This window comes from Fundulus heteroclitus, chromosome 20, assembly GCF_011125445.2.
Source record: "Fundulus heteroclitus isolate FHET01 chromosome 20, MU-UCD_Fhet_4.1, whole genome shotgun sequence".
Taxonomy (NCBI): domain Eukaryota; kingdom Metazoa; phylum Chordata; class Actinopteri; order Cyprinodontiformes; family Fundulidae; genus Fundulus; species Fundulus heteroclitus.
This window is the reverse complement of record NC_046380.1, coordinates 15,997,689-16,012,800: the sequence shown is the minus strand read 5'-3', so window position 1 is coordinate 16,012,800 and position 15,112 is coordinate 15,997,689. Positions and strand designations below refer to the sequence as shown.

General features: G+C 37.2%; 1 protein-coding gene across 3 annotated transcripts in view; it reads right to left on the bottom strand.

The window, feature by feature from the left end:
* The window catches only part of poc1a (POC1 centriolar protein A), a 43,918-nt gene that overhangs the window by 14,715 nt on the left and 14,091 nt on the right, over window positions 1–15,112 (bottom strand). For all 3 annotated transcript variants that reach the window (XM_021319905.2, XM_012869362.3, XM_012869360.3), the window contains exons 8-9: window positions 8,774–8,842; window positions 8,033–8,185 (exon numbers count right to left, since the gene is read on the bottom strand). In XM_021319905.2, coding sequence (XP_021175580.2) covers window positions 8,033–8,185; window positions 8,774–8,842 — 222 coding nt within the window. The remainder of the gene's footprint in view (window positions 1–8,032; window positions 8,186–8,773; window positions 8,843–15,112) is intronic.

The window sequence follows — 15,112 nt, the reverse complement described above, 5'->3', positions numbered from 1 at the left end:
TCAGTCCAGGCGTTTAAGGTTTTGTATCTTCAGCACAAATGATCGAGCTAACGAAACTCTTGATTGGTTTCATCAGGTGTGGATGAGAACGCACCGGACATGTTAATGGGTCTCTAATGAGGAAATCTGGGGTTTAATCATTTTGAAACTGTAGTAGTGATTGAACATAAAATGTAGTTTTTAATTTAAATTACTGAACATTTTTGAATCTGTTCTTGTGTAATTTCTTTATTCTAAAACAGTTAACCTTGTTTTTCTTTCTTGCTTATTTGCTTACATACTGAACGTGCAGCAGAGGGTGAAACTCTAGTGCATGCTAATAATCCAGGAAGGCATTTTTGCATCACCAAGTAAACAGATGCTAACTGACGTCCCAAAAAAAACAAAAGCCTTTTCTGCCTCACTGAATATAGAAAGTGTCAGTTTTCATCTCCACCTATTAGATAATATTTTTCTTTCAATCAAACATGAAAAGCTGGTAGGCGTGTGTTAAAGTATATATGCGCTCTACATATAATACAACCCTGAATGAAGACAAACACTTTCACCAGCTGCTCAACTCAGTTAATTACAGCTGAGCAAACATTTCATGAAAAAAAAAAAAACTGTCAGCGAGGTTCTTTATCTAATGAGGCCTTGGTTCAGGACTGTAACTGAAGTTTTAAGATTCAATAAAGGACGGCGTATGTTGCATTTCCCTCTCCCTCTTCCAGCTGCGTTCATTTGCTTTTATTGCCCTCCTTGTTACAATTTCTCAGCGTCTATGTGGCTCTCTTCACCCCGCACCATGTATAACCAGCTGTCTCTTGCCAGCTCAGAACTGTTTTTTCCATTATGGTGTTGCATGACATGTTATCTTGTCTTGTCTACCTGCTCACGTGCTCCCCCTGCTTGCTGTAATGCCTCTACCTATAACAACCCCCCCCCTGCCAGCACCACACTGCTGCCCATTCTCTTCACCTGACCCATTACGCTTATTTTATCCTGTCTTCAACACTCCCCTCCACACATCCCCGGGCTCTCTCTTTGCCTCCTGCTGTCAAATGCGTTCGACTCCTGGTGTCAAAATAATACCACCTGCCTTTCAGAGCCTGCACCTCCGAGCTACACGCACAGCCCAAAAGGAACTGCACCAATCTGATCAGCAGATCCGCACTGATTATATCGCTGTACAACGCTTTCAAGTCAGAAAAATAACCTAGCCCTTAACGTAAAATGAGGGTCAAGGATGTGAAAGTTGAGTCAGCTAATGCACTCTGTAAAATCAAATTTCCATTCTATCCCTTCCAGATCCTAAAGCTGAGCGCTGTGGTGGTTCCCGTGTGTGTGTGTGTGTGTGTGTGTGTGTGTGTGTGTTGAGCTGTGGAGAGAAGCCTGCTGCGAGAGCGCTGCTCGTCTGTCAGCACACGTGAGCGAGAGAAAGACCCAGATGTGAAGCTGGAGACGGAGAGAAGAAGGGAAGGGAGGGCTGGAGTCAATGTGATCAGAGAGAGAGAGAGAGCTGATCTGCCTGTCAGCGGCGGCTGGCACTCGCACACATCAACGCATGTATGTTCTCATAAAGAAAAAGGCTGCAGCAAATTTAGATGTGCTCAGCTGTAGTGAGCAGAGATGTGACTGGACTCAGCCAAACGCTTTCTCAGTCTGTAGCTGGGCAGACCTCGTTTTGAATCCGGCTTATTGTGTTTAACAAATGGACAGTCATGTTTCTGGTAAAGTGCCTATAAATTACACTTAAACTTGCAGGTTTTATGTCAATCAAAGCTCTTGCTTCACTACAACAGATCGGAGCAGCACCAGCGTTACAGCAGACGAAGCCTCAATCCGTCTGTCCATCTCCAGTTCTCAGAATTCAGTATGTCGGAAAATGTGATTGTTTAGATAAAACCAAGAAAAACTATTTTTAGTACAGCGATGTTGAATGGCTCCATAGAACATAGCAGTCTTTGAAAGACACATAAACCTTCACCCTCTCTGCCTGACAACAACTCAGACTAAACTTTTTCTGCTTTAAATTTATTAGGATCATGAAAATTATTTATTTTTGTCAAAGGCCACAATAATTTGAGACAGAGGTTTTTAATTGTTGATTTACTTTCTGGAAATTCAGTAAGTTTCCATACACTAAGATTACTAAGCCTTTAAAGAATTTTGGAAAGCCTGGACGATGAAATCACCTCTTTGTAAGCTTCTAACCGGTTATTTCACAACATTTAGCTTAATTGGAGACACACCTCTGGATATACCACTTATTGCCTCTTTGTGTGACAATATAGAGACATCTAAAGAAGTTTGCCAAGATATCAGGAGAACTGTGGACCTCCACAGGTCTGGTTGACGCTTGTAGAATTTCAAGATATTTATGTTGGTATAAAAACCATAGCAATGTCCAACTATAGTACTGTTCAGGGAAAGGGACAGGTTCTGTGTCCCAGAGATGAAGGTGTGTATACACCTCAGGACAAAAGCAAAACTACTGTGGCTGAAGCTAGTAAGAGGGTGTAATTATCCATAGTGAAACGAGACCTGTACAGATATGGTCTGAAAGCCACTCAGAGAAAAACAGGAGCCATCAGTCCAAAAGCATCATAAAAAGGAAGATTAAAGTTAGTAAATTCTCTTAGGAACGATGGCCTTCATTTTTGGAGATATGTCCGCAGGGCGGGTGAGACTAAAATAAAGCGTCTGCTCATACTGACCACCATTACATGAATAAATGACCTGAATATTGACTTACCCAGATTTTTTTTCAATGACAGACAGGGTGGAAAATGTAAATATAAAGCTTGAAATCTACTATACAGTGAATTTAATTCTTGGTTGTGTTGGTTAGCTGGTATGGCCATATTTCATGAAGGAGATCAGCCTTCCAGTCCGTGTTAAGGTGTTAAGGAAGCTTAGGTTGCTCTAATAGAGGCCCTCACCTCAAATGCAGTTAGTTCTGGTGTCTCTTTCTTCTCCAGATAATACCTGACAGACTTTCCATTGGGTTTAGGTCAGGTTAATTTACTGGGCTGTCCAGCAGAGTGGCACCATAGCCATTATACCAGGAATTGGTACTTCTGGCAATATGGATAGGTGTCCAGCTGGAAAACAAAATCAGCACCTCCATAAAGGTTGTCAGAGTTAAATACCTCTTGTTGCGCTAAACTTTTTCATACACTGAAATCGGGGACAGCTTTTGCCGGGGACAGGTCCCCCAAAACAGGGTCTCTCCTGGAAATTGGGGACGTCTGGTCACCCTACTGGAGGGGCGGAGTAATATTACACCCTTGGAAAGAATATGTAATGCGCCTTATAATCTGGTGCGTCTTATATGTGGACAAAGACACATAGACACGTAAATTCACTGTGAGCCTTATAGTCAGAAAAATACGGTACTCTTGTAACTCTCTTATGCTGATTTGTGGTTTGGATGCATTATAGAAGCACTGTTTCATAATTTTTTCCAGGAACAGATAGAAAACCTCCTGTCTACAATACACTGCTTTGTTAAAATTAAGGTAAACGTTGCTAGGTTGTACACTTGATTTCCTAAGAACATTTACAAGCTATTGAACGTATCACTTCTTGACCAAAATGCCTCTTCCTAACTGGAGAAGATAGGGGTAGTAGAGTTGTTCTGCAGCACTACAGGGAAGAAAAAAGTCCAGATATGACAGTTTGCTGAGTGACCCAATAGTTGGTAAGACTTATCCTCTCTGTTTGAACTTGTTAAATGTTAGGCATCACATTTAGACAGATCAGTGACATTTTCTTCTCAGCTTCCTCTAAGTAACACGTGAATGAGCCTTGAGTTGGTATTTAACATAAAGGGGCTTGTATTAATAATAAATTATGATGCATGAATTATACATGAAAAGAAAAAATTAAGTAGTTCAGCTCACTCTATCACCATAATTACAGCCAATGGCGGCTGTCATTGAATCCACGAACAAAGATTAAACAAATGTCACTTCTAAGAAGTGTAATGAGTCAAGCATGACTGTGTCTTCTTGGTTCTTTGCTTTATTAACATCTTTTGTGGTATTATCACTGACCTCATTGGCACCAAATGTCCTTTTAAGCACCAAAGCAGAGACACTGTTTAAGTTTAGGCCCAAGATACATGAAGTAAGTCCATGTGGAGCCTCAGTTATCACTGTTTCTGTAATCTTAGGTGCATATATGAGAACCTAAGTGCAACCAAATGTTCTAGGTTGATTATTGCAGATGTTTCACTTCTTAACCAAAATGCCTCTTCAAAACTGAAGAAGATAGGGGTAGTAGAGTTTTTCTGCAGCACCTCAGGTTACAGGGAAGTAAATAGTCCATATATGACAGTTTGCTGAGTGAGCCAATAGTTGAAAAGCCAGTAGCAATTGATAATTTTCTTGACAGGTACACAAGATTATAACAATGTATTTCTCAGAGTCTTTATTTAAAACACTCAGGGTCAAGCTTGCAACTGAAAATTATATAGAGATGTGTGTCCTGGAGGATATATAGTAGAAAATGTAGGACAACAAAGAACAAACAGGAATTACAGACCTGATTTTAAACAGCAATGTGCAATAAGTAAAAAGTATAAAAATGTATGAATTGCCCCTTCTTGTATTTGAAATAGATTCTTGTTTTATTAAAATTCACTTATCTGTACTTTATCTGTTCCTTTATAGGTTTAAAGCAATTCTACAGATGCAGTTAAATAGTAGGAATAAGTGTTAATAGAATTAAAATGGGTATACTTTTAAAAAAAGATTCACAATATCCGCCCTTTTATTACTTTAAATGAAAAAAACAACAACTTCTAGAGATGATAAATGTTTTTTTTTTCAACGTCCCCTGTATGGCATGTCTTAATACCAAAAAGAGCCCAACAGATTTTGCTTTCACAAGTGGAGCCTTACTGCTTTCACCATAGTGCTCTGCTTGATTTATACATGCAAAAAGCTTTATTAGATTTCATTCTGGGACTATTTCATGTTCAATGGACACAAAAATGGGAAGGTAGAAGAAAAGAAAAAGAAGAGACAATAAATGGTTAACCTCTTCCGTCATCACCACAAATTACAGTCAGTGAGAAAGAAGTCAGAGACTTAGATTTAAAATCTGAAACTGCCATAAAAAAAAAAATCGGATGTTTCAAATTTGTTTTTCTCCTGCATTTTATCTTTGGACAAAGAAAAACCAAAAACAGTAAGATCAGTCCTTGTGTAACAAAGCAGAAGCAAGCGCTGCATTTACATCAGTGCTGAAGCATCAGATGCATTTAGCACATTTTACGATGGGAAAGGTCAGCTGGGCTGAAAAAGGAACACGAATTCTCGAGAACATGTTTCATACATTGTACTAATCCACCTTCTCCACATGATCCAGCTGGGCATTGTGTAATCTTTTATATTCATCAGTAATAATATCTGTCAGCCAGAGGCGCTATTAACATCCATTTACAGCCCTGCTTTCACAGCTCAGAGAAAAAGAACGAGATAGAAAAGAACAAAAAAGTATCTCTAGGGTTCCACGGATAACATTAAATGTTATTCCACGAATGACATTAAATAAGCAAGTGTTTAAAAGACATTAAAAGCTTCACGCTCAGACAGACGAAGCCCATTTTAGGTCAATGTTAGAAATAATCACTCTTACAAAGCATCTTGAAATGCCTGTTTCATAACACTTTTTCACCAGAACTGGGCCAAATCTGAATAAGGCAGCCTGTGTGTTCCTAAAGATCCTCTCATCCCCCAAAACCCCCTTAACCAACAGGCAGAGGCAGCCAGGAACAAGAGAGTAGACATCACCTGGTGTAAAAGTAGATAATTAGCTATGGTGATACTCCCGATGCAGGCTAAAAAGAAAAGTCTTTTCTTTATGTTCATTGTTGGGTTACCAAAACCGTTTTTCGGACAAGACATCAGAAAAGGTCGTGTCAAGAACGGCTGTGAAGTAAATTATCTATTTTTTGGATATCAGGGAAGATATCCAAAAGATATCTTTCTCAATTAGAGACACAAAAACAAAACATTAGGTGTATGTCTGACAGAGTGGACCTACACCGCATCGTTTTGTATGTTTTATCAATGTAAAACTGCACAAATAATAATAAAAAAAAACATGATTTGAATCTTATTAGATAATCTGTGACTTTCTGCCTCCTGTCTGTGTTCATACCTTTTTTGGTATGAAAGTGAATTTTCATACCAACTGGTAGCTGTTAAAGTTTGAGTTGAAATGCAGCTGGAGTGCCGCATAAAATCAGCACAGGGGCCACAAATGGCCCCCGGGACACACTTTGGACACGCCTGGTTTAATGTATTGCAGTATGGTTTTTGTGCCTCACTAAAGACTTTAATAACCAAACATCAGCAAGTGTTTGTTCCAACGTCGGTGAAAAATCTTCCTTCTGATTTGACCCTCAGTTTGTTTTTAGAATAACCTAAGTGAAACAAAACCTGAACTCTTTTAAGATGACATGTAGTTTAAATTATTTATAACTTGCCTGGTGAATGACCACATTTCATTTAATGTGTAGATTTTAGGTTTAGACCCCTTTAACTCTTCATGGTTAATAATCTAACAGCCTGATAAAAATGCTCTGTGTGCCATGAGGAGCGCTCTTTTGTTCTTGGATGGTTTTTGTGATCATCTGCTTGAACTCGAATGTGGTAAAATTAAACCTAAAGTATCAATGGGGGTTAGGGAGTGGACATTGTAGTAAGTACTTATTTTCTTACTTTCTTTAAAAAAAAAAATAGACATTAGCAAGATGGCTGCAAGTATGTGGTAGAGCTGAGAATGGATTCTGCTTTGTGTTTTTTATGATTTAAGAAAAAGAACAACATATTCTGTAATGGCTCTTTGAATATAAATATTCCTTATAACACCAAAGACTTTAGACATAACTTGGGCTGCATTTTCTTAATTGGCCAGGCATGTTGAGGTGTGCATAAAATTTTGCCTCGTGAGGTTTCCAGGGGTGAGCAACTGTTATTCACTGTGGCTTTTTTGTGTTGAATTCCTTGGATCTTTAGTTAAATAATAATAAAAAAAAGGGCAAGATGCGCACCAGCAGCAGGACTGCTACGGCTTTCATCCACACAGAAATGTGACCATTTAAGAAAATGAAGCCAACACGACGTCCAAAGACACTGTAACTGCTCCAGCACACCCACCTATGACCAATAATAATTATAATAACCCTCATTAATAATAACCTATTAAATTATGCTCATATTATTGGGACAGCAATTATCTCAAGACAATTTAAAAGCCATTAGGCCCTTATTTCCATTTGAACCTTTAATAGAGTGTTTAATTTTGTCAATTATTTGACTGTGAGAAAATGATCGGAACCTCTGAGCTATTAAATTGATCACAGTAATACGAGGCAGGTTAATACAGTTTTTTTCACGCAGTGCAGCAAATAAAATGACAAATGTGTAAATTTAACAAGTTCCTAACCTTGAGAAACATTACAATGTAATAAAATATCACCAAGACATACTGTGTTTACTGATATATGCACATTTTGTTTTGTGAGTACCTCATTTCAACAGCTAACAAGAAGCTATTTGTCTTTTCACCTTTCTAAAAATGTGCCTGCAGGTGGAGAAAGTTTCTGTTCATGTTGGCTCAATATCTTGTAGCCAAACATATTATGGAACAACCTGCTTAGCTTCTGGGTGCAAATGTATAAAAATAGTTTGTTGTGTGTGTGATTTATGATTACTGTGTTACTCTACTGTTGGCCCATATCTGATACATATTATAACGGTCAAGATGCCTGTAGTTATTAGCCGTGATAGTTGCTCAATAGACCGTAGGTAATGATTCCAGCCTTCGATTGAATAGCTGTCCAGGACTTTCACAGAATGTCGGATTGCCATTCTGTCTCTGTGGATCTGTGTGAGTTTATGCATAATAATAAAAAGGGTAAGAAAAACCTATCAATCACTATATACCGCTACAGTCCATCCTACATGTCCGGTCTTTTAGCGGCACAGTGAATAAGGACAGACCCTGTTCTTTGTCGATTTCCATCCAGACTTACCTGGCTGTTGAGGAGAGGTGGATGAGAGTTAAAATGGAGATGAGCCGTGGAACTGGCTGGTCGAGTCTGCGAACTCGCTGCACTTTTACGTTGGGATTTGACACCATTACTGCTTTCGATACTTTCGTCAAAGTTGCTCTTCCAAACCAATACCTGTAAAAACACCAAAAGTTACATCTGAAATGTTATACCAAAACAGCATTTTTGAATTAAAGGAGCAATAAGTAATACTGACACCTATTGTTGCAAATAGGAACAACACACACACGACGCCTTCACCGAGAACAGCTCCGCTGAATTTTTACGTGCACAGGATTGGTATATGCTGTTATATTCTGTTTATTTCTGGTCCGCTTCTCTTACTGGGTTCCATGTTTGCAGGCTGCTGCTCTTTTGCCAAGATAAAATACCAAATGCTGTGCTCTGTTTAAGGGATCTTTCATTTGATTGGCTCAGGAACCAGGAAGTAAACTCAGGCTACACTCTGCACCAAAGTCGTTCCAGACCATACCTCTAGGTTTGAAAGTAGAAAAACCTGACTAAGACTTTGTTGATGGAGAGGACTGTTATTTCAATCCTGTGTGACAATTGAGAATTATTTAGGTTAATTTTGTAGTAAATGTCTTACTTATTGCTCCTTTAAGACTACTGTGTTTCGCATAAAGTTTCTGATGCCATTTCCTGGATATTAGCCAAGCCATATAAAGTCTAGTTTAGAAAAATAGAAGAATAAACCTTCACCTGTTCATCAGAACCTCCAGATGAAAAGTAACCCCCTGTTCTAGAGAAGGCCACACATGTGACTGGACCCTGGATTGGAGAAAACCCAGACAGAAAATAGAAAAGTGAGGTAACACAGCAAAAAAATAAAAACAAAATAAAATCAGGTTCTGTCTTCTTAACAGCAGTGACTTCCTTGTTTCTACCAACAAACACTAAGGATGTTTAAAAAAACACCAAACATTTGATGCTTATATTTTTATGAAGCTTATGCATTAATAAGACACTAACACAACGTGACATCTGATAAATCCGCTACAATGGCATAACCCCCCACCTAACATTTAGTAGGACCAGGGTTGGATATCAATATTCGAGGGGTTTGGGTAGTGCCGGGCAATAATTACAACAATTGAATATTTTGTTGAGGAACAGAAATTGCAATATCAGTGATAAAGGTATGGTTAAATAACAATAATTAAAGCATTTTAAAAGATGGAGAAGAAACTGCAACCTGTGAACTTGTTTTGCATTATTTCATGATTGTACTTCAACATATTCATCCATATATATTGTCTATACCCGCTTATCCATGCAGGAGGAACTGGTGCCTATCTCCACCGGTCATTGGGGGAGAGATGGGGTACAGCCTGGACAGGTCGTCAGTCAATCACAGGGCAATACAGAGATACAAAGGCCAGACAACCATGCAGACGCCTTTGGAGAAACTAATTACCCTAACATGTTTTTGGACTATGGGAGGAAGCTGGCGTACCCAGGGAGAACCCATAAATGCACAGGGAGAACATCCAAACTACATTAAGAAAGACCCGGAGCCGGGATTTGGACCAGGGACCTTCTAGCTGCGCCACTGAGGAGCCCTACTACACATTTGCAGTGAAAACATTTTTTTGTATATTCATAAATTGCTTGTCGAGAAAGTGCAATATCCGTCCTGTAATAATCAATAATGTGAAACAATGCTTAAGGGAATTGTGTGTTAGGTTTTGGAAAATTTAAAAACCAATGTCCTTAGCTACATGCCAGAAGCAACCTTTTCAAATAAAACAATATTGTTGAGATTGAAATAATAAATTTTATTTTTTCCCCTGTCACTGGATGGACTTCTCATTATCTGAGGTCTATATTTGCTATCAACCCAAAGGCGAAAGACAACATTTAATTATTTTTTTATTTATCACAAATCATATTATTATGCAACATTTACAAATAATATTGTTTATTGCATGTACAACTCCTAAGGAAAATATTTTTTTCTATTTAGTGCTGCATGATGAGTATTTACTTTATTTTCTGTTCAGTCTCATCGTATTTCGGATTCTGATAATTCTATTTTATGTTATTATAAAGTACATGAATGATAAGGGCTTGTTTTTATATTTTTGACATGCTGAAGATGGCACTTTATACACATATTTCACACCTTAAAGTGTAAATCTATATTTACATTTATTTAGCGGCATGCAATGAAAGTTTATTTAAAAAAATATTTTTGCAGTAGAATTTATCATTTTGATTATGCTAAAACTTAAATAAATCCATTAAGAAAAACGGCAGCTCTATTCAAAATATGACATTTTGAAGTTCAGGGCGCATGTTAAATGCTCTAATTGTAAAGGTTTGAACAATGTAGCAAGTTATGAGTCAAATACATTTTTAATTCATTAATTGTTTGTGGTATGCAATAAAAGCCGAAGATTACAAAAATATATATAAATAACCTAGTTTGGGGAATATAAGCAAAATATTAGTCAGTAGATTAATCAAAATTATTAATGAAATATTAATGAGTGGAATGAGTGGAAATATTAATGAGTGGAATTTCTCTAATAAATGAAATTTTACAACCTAATTAGAAACATTTAATCAATTTACCCAGTAACAAAAACCTGACAACTAAAACAAGATATTATTCATGTTTTTAAGCTCATTCACTTTTCCAGCCCCCACACACACAATGACTTTGAAAAACTTGACTTTTTAATTGGACACATTTGTTTTGCCAGGAAACACTATCAGGAGATTCACCTGTATATAACTGTTAAGAGTAGAGAAATAATTAATGTGCTAATGACCATGGTTTACTACAGTACAGAAAACACAAAAAGGCTAAGAATGATTGAAAATATAAGATTGGTGATAATTAAGAGTTTACATTTCAGTGTGCCCCACAGTTATCCAAGTATCTCACTTTCCTTAAATCCAGTTTAAATGCAGAAACTGTTTTACACACAAATTGCTTTATTCCATGCTGAGCAAAATAAGAAAAGAGATGAGAACAGAAGCTCCAGAGTGGGCGTATTTATGTGTGCATGTGGGTGTTTAGAGGACGGGTCGGTGGGGAGGTTTACAGTTGAGCTATTAATAAAATCAACCGAAAACACCGACTAGTGTTAGTCTGTGTGTTTAGGTCAGATACGATAAAAAAACAACAAAAACCAACAGGATCCTTTGAGATGTCAGGACCTCAGCTTGCTATGAATGTACAGAAACGTGAAAAAGCAGCTCTAAGACTAAGAAATCACACACTTTGTTGTTTCTCCACTTCCCAAACCACTTTGCATTCAAAGAAAATAAAAAAAGACGGAAAAAGAGACGAACATGGAGGCTGTTGGGAGGGAAAATAATAAGAAGGAGCTCTGTCCCACGGCTGGCACCCAGACAGGTTGGTTTGGCATTAGGATGGTTTCCCAGAAGCACCTGAGAGAAGCAGACAGCAGCGCTATGGCAACGCGACGGTCTGACAGACAGCATGTTCTGTCTCCGCTCTGACTAATGCGTGCTGCCAGGCTGACACACACACACACACACACACACACACACACACACACACACACACACACACACACACACACACACACACTCAAACCTAAATGGCCCATTTTATCTTCTGATACAAGAGCGAGTTTTACAAAAACCAGACAGAGCCCATGTGGTCCGGTTAAAAAAAAAAGAAGGATAAACATAAAAAGTGCATACTCTTTGTGTTCTGTTATTTCTAGAAAATCCCAAATCGGTTGGAGTCTGAAGTTTGTCAATTGTTACCTGGAGTCTTGTGTTTAATAGTCTCAGCTTAATTATAAACTGCACTGCAGATACAAAAGTGTGTTGCAGCACCAGTTGCATATTGTAATTTGTTCCTCACACACTGACTCCATGAACCCATGGCTTTACAGTGGGTCTACTTATTGAGAGTTAACCTTAAGAATTGTTTCTTATAAATCCTTGTTTTGAAGGAGAGCTATATATATTTACAGCACTGAGTCGACCTCCCACTTCCCAAATAATAAGACATCATTGTATCTAAACCCTAAAGGTCTGAATCACACAAGGCAAAAGATATTTTCAGACCAAGAGGGCCAAAAACAAAAAGTCTGCACTTTCTGATTTTCAAGTGAAAATGATGCCATCCCTCTTTTATATATATATATATATATATATATATATATATATATATATATATATATATATATATATATATATATATATATATATATATATATATATATATATATTTCTACACATGTTATTGAGTCTTATTTTTTCAAAAGGGTTTATAATAGGTTACTAGAGCTCCAACAATATAGCAACACACAAGATGGAAAATAAAATAAAACAGTACAAAACATTGAAAAAAGGCTGTAATTGGTAAAAGTGATCCAGTTGGTCTGACTGGTCCAAGTGTTGCAGTTTTATGCTTGTCTTATTCTAAGGTGCTAACGCCTATTTGAAGTTCACAAACATAATACAGGATCCTTAGATCTCACTAGGGCTGGACGATAATTCAATAACAATATATATCAATCGATAGACGTATATTGACGATAGAAAAGAAGGGTTGATAAAAAGTTCAATAGAATAATAGTTTTCCTTCCTTTTGCATTCTAGCCATGTAGGTTAATACTACAGTCATTACTTCCTCCCAACCAATCACAAACACAGACTCAGGAACACTCCGCCCCCTTCTAAGATTTTGGAGATCACACGTTCTTTTTCGGGTTTTTTTTTTAATAAAAACTTGCAGTTTTGGTTAAAAGTTTGTTGAATATAAGGTTGAGTTTGAATTCATGCTGTTGCTAAGCAATAGCAAAAAACGGCCAGAGCTGCACTTAAACTATATGTTTTGAATTTGTTGATAATTATCGATATCAATCAATATGATTTCTATTTTATCGATATCCTTTTTTTCCTACATCGCCCAGCCCTAGATCTCATGCTTTGTTTTAAGAGCAGTTGTACATTACTACAAATAAATCAAAAACATTGAATTGCTGTTAATATTGTAATGACATGTCAACTGCTATTGAACCCCATCTTCTTCACTTTTCTCTCTCATGACTGACCCCATCTGAGCTTCAGCATTTTGGTCACCAAGCCGTATAACAGATTTGGGGCAAAAGTCTATCCTGCATAGCACAAAAAGTAAATAAACTTGTGTTTGGTAAATTATTTGTTTGTTGTAACGATGCTTCTTGGAAATACACCTTGTACTGATTTATCTGTTAAACAAATTAACTTAACAGTTAAAGTATTAACTGATACCAAGAAATGGGAGCATTTCACACTGTTTTGGCATTTCTACAATGGCTTCCGCTGCATTTCTGGATTGATTTTAAAGTTCTTTCATTTGTTTTTAAATGTTTACATGGTCTTGGCCCTCTGTACCTGTCTGACCTGATTCAAATGTACGCTCCCTCCTCTCACTCGGGTCGGCAGATCAATCATTGTCGGTTGACCCGAAGCCAAAGAGGAAGTAGAGAGGGGAGTGAGCGTTTTCAGGCGCCACCCCCCATACTGTGAAATAAGCTGCCACAGACAAGCGGACTGACTTGCTGTTGTCAAAATTTCTCTTAAAAACTATTTTTTTCCTCCTTGGCTTTTAACTCAGTTTGACATGTTGGTTTTTATGATTTTTATTTTTATTTTATTGTTCTATTGTTTTATGGGATGGTAATCTATGTATTGTATTAATGCTTGCTAGAACCGGTTAAGGGTATTTTTGTGTTTTATTGTTTTTGTTGGTGTTCAACACTTTGGTGAACGGTGTTGTTTTGAAAATGCTTTACAAATAAAGTTGTATGATATTGTAATGTTTGAAAGCCTGTTATTTTCAGCATCAGAATCATCTTTAAATAAATATATAAAAAAGGGAAATGCATTTTTTTTTAAAATACGTATACAGACTGTTTTTACAAAAGAGGAAGACATTTTCCATTTATAAATATTCATTCTGAGAAAAACATAGAACTATACTTTTCTTCTTTCAGTGTAACTGTCAACTTTATGGAGAGGTAAAAATGTTGTCTTTCAAAGGGATTTTGGAGAGATTGTGAAAATATGACTGACGTTATGTCCATTAATAATAGTTTAAAAAATGTACGTAGCTCACCAATACCACAAAACAGATGTCCTGCTTAAAGCACACAACCTCATGCTTAATAACTACAACTAATTAATACCACTTTATCAACTTACGTTGGTGGTTTTCAACTCTGAGATTTGACTTCAGGGCTTCTAAACCAAGATTAAAAAACCTCAACTCCTTTTTTAAATAACCTTTATAATAGTTATTGACAGAGGGCTTCAGGCAACTGATAAAATCCCTGTTTTTAAGACAATCCTTGTTAAACACACGCTTCACCATAACTGAAGAGATGGTTGTATAAATCTTTCAAGAGTATTTTTATTCTCATCCCCTAAAGAAGTGACAGCACAAAAGTCTTAAACCCAGAATTATCTCAGGGATTTGCTGGGAATGCTGAATGTCAGGCATCCAAGAGTGCAGTTTGCTGTGTTGCATTATGGGCATTGTAGTTTTCTCACAGCATAACGACACCTGAAATCCTTATCCAGAACTACATCACAATAATTAACTTAACGCCACGACAGGATTTCTCAACAAATAAACCTAACAATGAACAAACGAGCACACAAATGATTTAATAGACAATAATGCTAAACGTTCTTTAAAACCTAGCACCAAAAAGCTCACAGTATTTGAGTGTGTGAAATCATTTTAAGCTCCAACTTTTAAGACATATCACAGGCAGCACGACATCTGACTTTCCCGGATAAAGTCACATGCTACCAGCACACGGATGGCACTCTGAAAACTTTGCTTTACTTGGACGAGAAATATTGTGCTGTTTTTAAACTAGTGAGGTGTCATTATAGCCCCATCTGTTACACGTGTTTTTTTTTTTTTTTTTTTTTAAATCTAAAGCTAGATTTTTAGAAAACGTTGTTTATAATGAAGCAGAGATACTAAATAGGTTTTAATTAGCTCACTTCCACTCTCGCCAGGTAACAATACTCCTGAGCCTGGGTAAGCAACACACT